This window comes from Artemia sp. Qi Xiang Cuo, chromosome 13, assembly GCF_049724085.1.
Source record: "Artemia sp. Qi Xiang Cuo chromosome 13, ASM4972408v1, whole genome shotgun sequence".
NCBI classification, from domain to species: Eukaryota; Metazoa; Arthropoda; class Branchiopoda; order Anostraca; family Artemiidae; genus Artemia; species Artemia sp. Qi Xiang Cuo.
This window is the reverse complement of record NC_142806.1, coordinates 56,089,278-56,096,833: the sequence shown is the minus strand read 5'-3', so window position 1 is coordinate 56,096,833 and position 7,556 is coordinate 56,089,278. Positions and strand designations below refer to the sequence as shown.

General features: G+C 41.4%; 1 protein-coding gene across 1 annotated transcript; it reads left to right on the top strand.

Moving 5' to 3' along the window:
• Positions 1–2,421: 2,421 nt before the first annotated feature.
• LOC148945454 (protein CFDP2-like) lies at positions 2,422–3,177 on the top strand. The gene has a single exon (XM_089099049.1). It carries the CDS (start codon positions 2,422–2,424, stop codon positions 3,175–3,177), a length of 756 nt encoding a protein of 251 aa, XP_088955175.1.
• The last annotated feature ends 4,379 nt before the right edge of the window (positions 3,178–7,556 follow it).

The window sequence follows — 7,556 nt, the reverse complement described above, 5'->3', positions numbered from 1 at the left end:
AATAAGTTGTTTTTTGGGGTTGGAGGGGGGTCGGCCATGGAAGCCCAGTGATGAGCTGCCATAATTTTTGGAATAAAAATATCGTTAACAAGGTTTTTCTTTTTTTGGGAGGGGCATGCAGAGAAGGCCAGGGGCCAGCACGCTTAAGTTTTGGAAAAAAATCGATCATAAGTTTCTGAATGGGGCTGGGGGGTTCGACTTATCTGATATTTGAACTGTTTTCAAAACCCTTGCATAAGAACCTTATATGTCCCCTGGATATAACATACAACGCTTGCCTTAAGACTCTGATGGCTTGTGATCACCCTGGGGTTTTTGTTAAGCGATCTTTTGACTTATTTTAACAAAATGGCCATCTTAAAAATTTGATTAGATGGATTTGAGGTAAAGAAGTTAGGAGGGCTAGTTTTCCCCCGGTCTCTTTTGAATCTTAAAAAAAGGAACTAGAAATTTCAATTTCCAATAGAATGAGCCCCAACAAATTTACACGTTAATTTCTTCCATAAAAACCTTATATACCCCTGGGTTTTGGGGGGCTGTCTAAGCCCCGGAGTTTTACTATAAGATATTTGGTGAATTTTGGACAAAATGAAAATTTAAAAATTTTGATAGGACGCATTTGGATAAAAGACGGTCCGAGGGGGGGGGTGCCATCAGATTACTTTTGACTCTCAACAAGGGAACTAGAACTTTACATTTCTAGTCATTTGGGTCCCCTCCGAAGTTTACCTCTTCCGTAAGAACCTTATATGCCTCTGGACAAAATTTACAATCCTTCTCCCGGTCTATGGGGGAGGGGGATTGTGTAGACCCGGAAGTTTTTGTTATCTGATTATTGGACTATTTAAAATAATTGGCTATCTGACAATTTTGGTTGAATGCGTTTTGAGAAAACGCATTTTTGCCACCTTTGAATTTTATACGGCCACTCCTTACATAAAAACCCTTGCATAAGAACCTTATATGTCCCCTGGATACAACATACAACGCTTGCCCTAACACTCTGATGGCTTGTGATCACCCTGGGGTTTTTGTTAAGTGATCTTTTGACTTATTTTAACAAAATGGCCATCTTAAAAATTTGATTAGATGGATTTGAGGTAAAGAAGTTAGGAGGGCTAGTTGCCCCCCGGTCTCTTTTGAATCTTAAAAAAGGGAAATAGAACTTTCAATTTCCAATAGAATGAGCCCCTGACGAAGTTATACGATTATTCCTTCCATAAAAACCTTATATGCCCCTGGGTTCTGGGGGGCTGTCTATGCCCCGGAGTTTTACTATAAGATATTTCGTGAATTTTGGACAAAATGAAAATTTCAAAATTTTGATAGGACGCATTTGGATAAAATACGGTCCGAGGGGGGGGGGTGCCATCAGATTACTTTTGATTCTCAACAAGGGAACTAGAACTTTACATTTCTAGTCATTTGGGTCTCCTCCGAAGTTTACCTCTTCCGTAAGAACCTTATATGCCTCTGGGCAAAATTTACAATCCTTCTCCCGGTCTATGGGGGAGGGGGGATTGTGTAGACCCGGAAGTTTTTGTTATATGATTATTTGACTATTTAAAAAAATTGGCTATCTAAAAATTTTGGTTGAATGCGTTTTGAGAAAACGCATTTTTGCCACCTTTGAATTCTATACGGCCACTCCTTACATAAAAACCTGAAATACTCCCGGTGCATAGCTTACCACACTTTTCCACTGGTTCTGGGGGGGGGGGTATCAAACCGGGAGTTTTTGTTATTTTGTTTTTGAACTGTTTTGAAAAAACAACTATATAAAAATTTTGATCGAATACATTTGGAGGAAAATTACCTTTGGGGGGGGGGGGCTGTGAGCGGGGAATATGTTGATCCTGAAGTTTTTACAAAACACTTGCTCACGGGCTGTGGCAGTTTCTGTTGACCCCAGATATCTGATGTTTGAACTATTTTTAACAAAATGGCTATATCAAGATTATTATCGGAAAGGTTTGCGGAAAAAAAGGGCGTGGGGGTTGATAATTGCCCTTCGATCTCTTTTGACTCTTTAAAAGTGAACTAGAACTCTTAACTTCCGATTAAATGAGCCCTCTTTGTAGTTTATACGAGCATCCCTCCTATAAGAACCATAAATGCCCCCAGAGTATAACTTACAATGCCTACCCCCGGACTGTGGGAGTTATGTAAACCCCGAAGTTCATGTTATATAATCTTTGACTAATGACCCTTCTAATGTGCACTGGGCAGGGCCCATCGGCATATGGATACGTCCCGTCAGTCACAAATCTTCCCTTAGCAATGAGTCAAATTGCTGGTGTTGCAGGACACCAAAAGGGCGCACTATCGGTAATAGATACAGTCGGCCCCTGCTAGGGACAGAGAGGAGTGCCTTACCGCTGTCCCGAAGCCAGCCAAGAAACCCCTTCTTTAATATTAATGATGAATATGAATAAGAGATCAAATATGAGAATCAGTGCTACCGCGTTCGGGGTAACCGACGATAGTGCGTTAAGAGCTACCGCGTACGGGGCAGCCTACGACTCGACGACCGTGAATCGCGCGAATATATCTACGTTTACAACTCCAACCCTGGAGTCTATTGTTTCTCCAAAAATAACTATGTTAATAGGTACCCTCAACACAAGAACCCTCGCTATACAAGGAAAAATAGACCTACCCCTAAGAGAGATAAAACGGTACAGCTGGGACGTTATTGGTCTCGCCGAAACCCATCTTCCAGTCACTGGTGAAGAGAAACATGAAGATGTTACCCTTCTACTTTCGGGACGCAATGATGGGAAACATCGACAAGGTGTAGGTTTCCTACTGTCTAATAAAGCCAGAAAATCCTTAATCTCCGTAACCCCCCTCACGGAACAGATCATCATGATCCACCTGAAAGGTTCACCCACCAACCTCAAAACTATCCAAGTATACGCTCAGGATACCAGCAGAGACGATGAACAGTCTGAAAACTTCTTTCTCCCGCTTCAAAGTCTAGTTGATTCTGTCCCTAAAAAGGACATAATTTTTGTCATTGGTGACTTCAACGCCATTGTTGGAAACAACCACACAGGACACGAAGATGTAATGGGTAAATTTGGACATGAAAAAATGAACAGAAGAGGAGAACGGCTTATCGCATTCTGCAGAGACAGCGATTTAGTCATTACAAACAAACTGTTCAAGCACTGACCTCGCCGTAAGAGATCCTGGAACTCACTGGATGGAAAAGCTAAGAACTTAATAGACTACATCCTCTTCTCTAGACGTAGGAAAACGTCCGTCCTAAACACGATCAAGCTAGCTGGTGGCGACTTTGACAGCGACCACTCGCTTGTCATGTCTAGGTTCAAATCAAAACTTAAAACAGCATCAAAGTTGTCGAAGAAAACCCCCAAATTTCGAGTAGATCTACTGAAAGACATGAACACACGTATGACCTATATCACCATTCTATCTGAAAAAATTTCGGAGCTCACGTCGAGTTCTCCGCCTATCCTGTCTAAGGAAGATATTGACAACCTGGTGACTAGCAGCATAAATATCATATGTGATGTCACTCTTTCCACACTGGGTACCCAAAAAAACAATCAGAAACCTTGGATAACAGACGAGATCATCTCCCTCTGCGACGAAAAGCGCCAACTCACGAACAAGCAAGATAAAGAATGTGGGGACCGATATAAGCAACTCAAACGAGCTGTAGAGAAAACCATCAGACGTGCTTTATTTAAAGAAACGTTTGATCAATGTTAATCGGCTTTCAAGAAAGGAGACCCCCACTACATGTATAGAAGAGTGCGGGAATTGGCCAATAAGAAGGACATCAAAGCGTGTTCCCTTCTCGACGAACATGGAAACCAAATACAATCCACAGACTGAATCTGCTCTCAATGGAAAAACAATTTTCAAAATAAACTGAATCTGGACATCCCCCCAGACCCAACAATTCTCGCCACTTTCCCCATAACCTCTACATATCCAAGTCCTCCTCCTCTTCACTCTGAAATAGAAGCAGAAGAAGCAGCTATCAGAGACTTGAGAACAAATAAAGCTGCCAGCCCCGATGGAATCCAGCCCAAACTACTGAAAGTGAACTGCAAACCACTCCTTGTCCTTTACAACATAATTGCCACAGCTGCTTGGGGAAAATGTCACTTCTCCTTACCCTGGTGCGAAGCCACGATAAACTCCCTGCATAAGAAAGGCTCTAAAGCTGTCTGCAACAACTACCGCCCAATAAGTCTTACTAGCCACGCAGAAAAAATCCTCACAAGAGTCATGCTCGGGCATATACGAGCCATTTCCTCAATGGTCATTCCGGAATACCAAGCCGGCTTCCGACCTAATAGATCAACAATTTATCAGATATTCACTGTTCGGCAGATCATGGAAAAGTATAGCGAACATGGCCGCAGCATCTACCACCTTTTCATAGACTTTAAACAAGCTTTCGATCGGATATGGAGAGAAGATCTATGGCACATCCTTCTTCACTTTGGCATCCCATCCAACCTGATCTCGCTGATCAAAGACATGTATAAGAAGTTCAGAAGCCGCGTCATGACTGGAGAAGGACTTACCGAGAGCTTCAAAACCTCTACCAGAGTGCTTCAAGGTTGCCTAATATCACCGGAGCTGTTCAATCTCTTCCTAACTGCAGCCCTTTCACTCACAGACAACCCACCTGGCTCCCTTGTCAGAGGAGTGCTGATAGACAAACTGGCATATGCTGATGACATAGACCTAATAGCCGAGTCCTTTCATGATCTACAATCTCAGGCTAACAGCTTTCAATCGTCGACCAACCTCTTCGGGATGGCCATCAACACCTCAAAAACGAAAGCCATGCGCTGTTCAAACAAGCTCGATTCACAGGTAAATCTCAGCCTACAGCTTGGTGGAGATGCCATTGAGTGGGTGGAAGGCTTCAACTACCTTGGGAGCTTACTTACTTCTGATAATAACCAACTCAAAGACATCAAGAGACGCCTGACACTTGCAAACTCCTGTTTTAAAGCTCTGATGCCCATCTGGAGGAATAAGAACTTAACAAAAACTCTCCAAACGAGGCTTTTCTACTCCCTCTTTATTCCGATCACCATCTATGCCTGTGAATCCTGGACGCTTAAAACAGACAACCAATGCCGCCTAGCTGTCTTTGAAACCAAATCCCTACGACGCATCGCTGGTATCACCTACCACGACAGAATCTCCAAGTCCAAGCTTCTCCATAATCTGAAAGTCAAATTTACAATACTGGACAAAATAAAACTATAACAACTCAAATGGCTTGGACATACCCAACGTATGGCTAGCACTCGTCTCCCGAAGATAACCTTCGATGGAAGAGTACACGGTTCTCACCCCAGAGGTCGCCCTCCGAAGATATGGAAAGAAAACTTTTCATCCTACAACCTGACACAACTCTACTGCCTGGCCGACAACAGAAGCACCTACAGGAGGCATATCAATGAACTGGTTAAAGAAGAGGCCCCAAAACAACCTTCAAGGACGGATGGGACATAAGTCAAGTAGGTCAATCTTTGAACTATTTTTAACAAAATGGCTTTCTCAAAATTTTTATCAAATGTATTTTGGAAAAAACGGTTGGGGGGGGGGGTATTTGTCCTCTGACTACTCTTTAACTCTTAAAAAGGGCAATTGAACTTACGATTTTCCAATCAAATGAGCCCCTTTTTAAGGCTATACGACAACCTTCTCCGTATGAAGTGCCTCTGGGAAAGAAAAATAATCAATAATAAAACATTGGAGCCGTATGGCCTTTACTATAGGCAACGCTATAGCGTTGCCCCTGATTATATAAAAGCTTTCAATCAGTAAAATTTAGCATATAAAGTTGCCCATTTACAATACAGCACCCTCTCTCCAGTCTTTCATGACTTTTCATCTGCCTAAAGTTGTTGCAAAGAAAAATATGTTGCACCTTGTTTGAAGCGAATTTACCCTGACGATTTTCAACCTATATTAGTGGTGACATAAAGTGAGTTCAACGTTCCTCTAATGTTCTCCGCCTAATGTCACCAATACCTGAAAAGCTCAAAATCAGGATTTTTGCACCTTGCTGAAACTAAAATAAGACAAGTATTTTTAATCGGTAGAGTTGGTGAACCAAAGTTAGCCAGAGGCTGCTTCATTGCCCCTGCCAAATTTTTAGCAAAAAAGCAGGCATGTTCAATCTTGATTAAGCCTAGGCTCTAACAACAGTGTTGTAAAAAAGTGAGCAATTTTAATCTGTATCAATGCAGGGGCAAAAAGGCCCTTGGTCACTTTCAAAACGCTCCATCTCTTTCAACACCAAATTTTTAGCTAAACTGTAGATATTTTGGATTTTGTCTGAACCGCAATCAAGTGAAAATTTTCAATCTTTACCATTGGAGAACAAAGGGGAGGTAACAGCCAAGTCAAATTCCCGCCCTTCCCGCTGCTAACTTCTTAATAAGAATTTAAGCATAAGCAGCATAGTATCTATTCACACTGGACGAACAACTGGGCGAACATTTTAAGAAGGTAAGCATGAGTAGCATAGTATCTATTCACACTGGCCGAACAACTGGACAAACATCGTATGAAACTACTAAACATGTTACATTCAGAACAATAGCTGTATGCCATACTGGACGAGATCTGTAATTATATAGGTTAATGACCGAATTATGGTGTTCGCCCAGTACATAATTTATTCAGTAATACTTATGGTAAAAACAATATTCTGTAATACTGAAATTACATAGTTTATTCTGTAATACAGAAAAGTATCTCATTTGCATAACGCTATCATGTGAACACACTTTCTTAAAATGCTTCATCTTCACTTTTTAGAGATATTAGTTATGTGTTTATCGTTCCACTGTGTAAAAACTACGTATTTAATACATGCAATAAACTAGGTAGTGTCGATAACCGGCCATAGAGTAACAGTGGGAAAGCCGCATCGTGTCTCTGGGCAAGCATAGAGTACAATTGTTAGAGCCATAAGCATTTTTTATGTCATTTAAAGATACGTAAATAAAAAAAAAGTTGAATAATTTCGAATTCTAAAAAGAATTTAGTCCAATAAAAAAATTTAAGAAAAAAAAATGGGCGGAGGGGTGGGAAAGTTGCGTCATTTCTCTGGGCAAGCATAGAGTACAATTCTTAGAGCCATATGCATATTTTATGTCATTTTAAGATACGTAAACAAAAAAAATTTGAATAATTTTGAAGTCCAAAAAAACCCTCGTGCAACTGAGCCCTCTTTAACTGAACCCTCATGCAACTCACCCCCCGTGCAACTCCACCCCCTTTAACTAAACTCCCTGTAACAGGACCATCGTGTAAGTGAACATCCGTGCAAATGAACTCACCGTATAATCAAACTGCCGTAGAACTGAACTCATATACAACTGAACCCCCTGTGCAGCTGAACCCCCTAAGCTATCTGATAAATAGTGTTTACCCTAGAAGCTACAGCTAGCTCGCTACAAAGTGTTCGTGGGGCATAGTGAATTACACTTTCTCTCATCAAATTTATGTCAGTGCTGCCAGTCTCATGATTGAGCTTTGCTCTC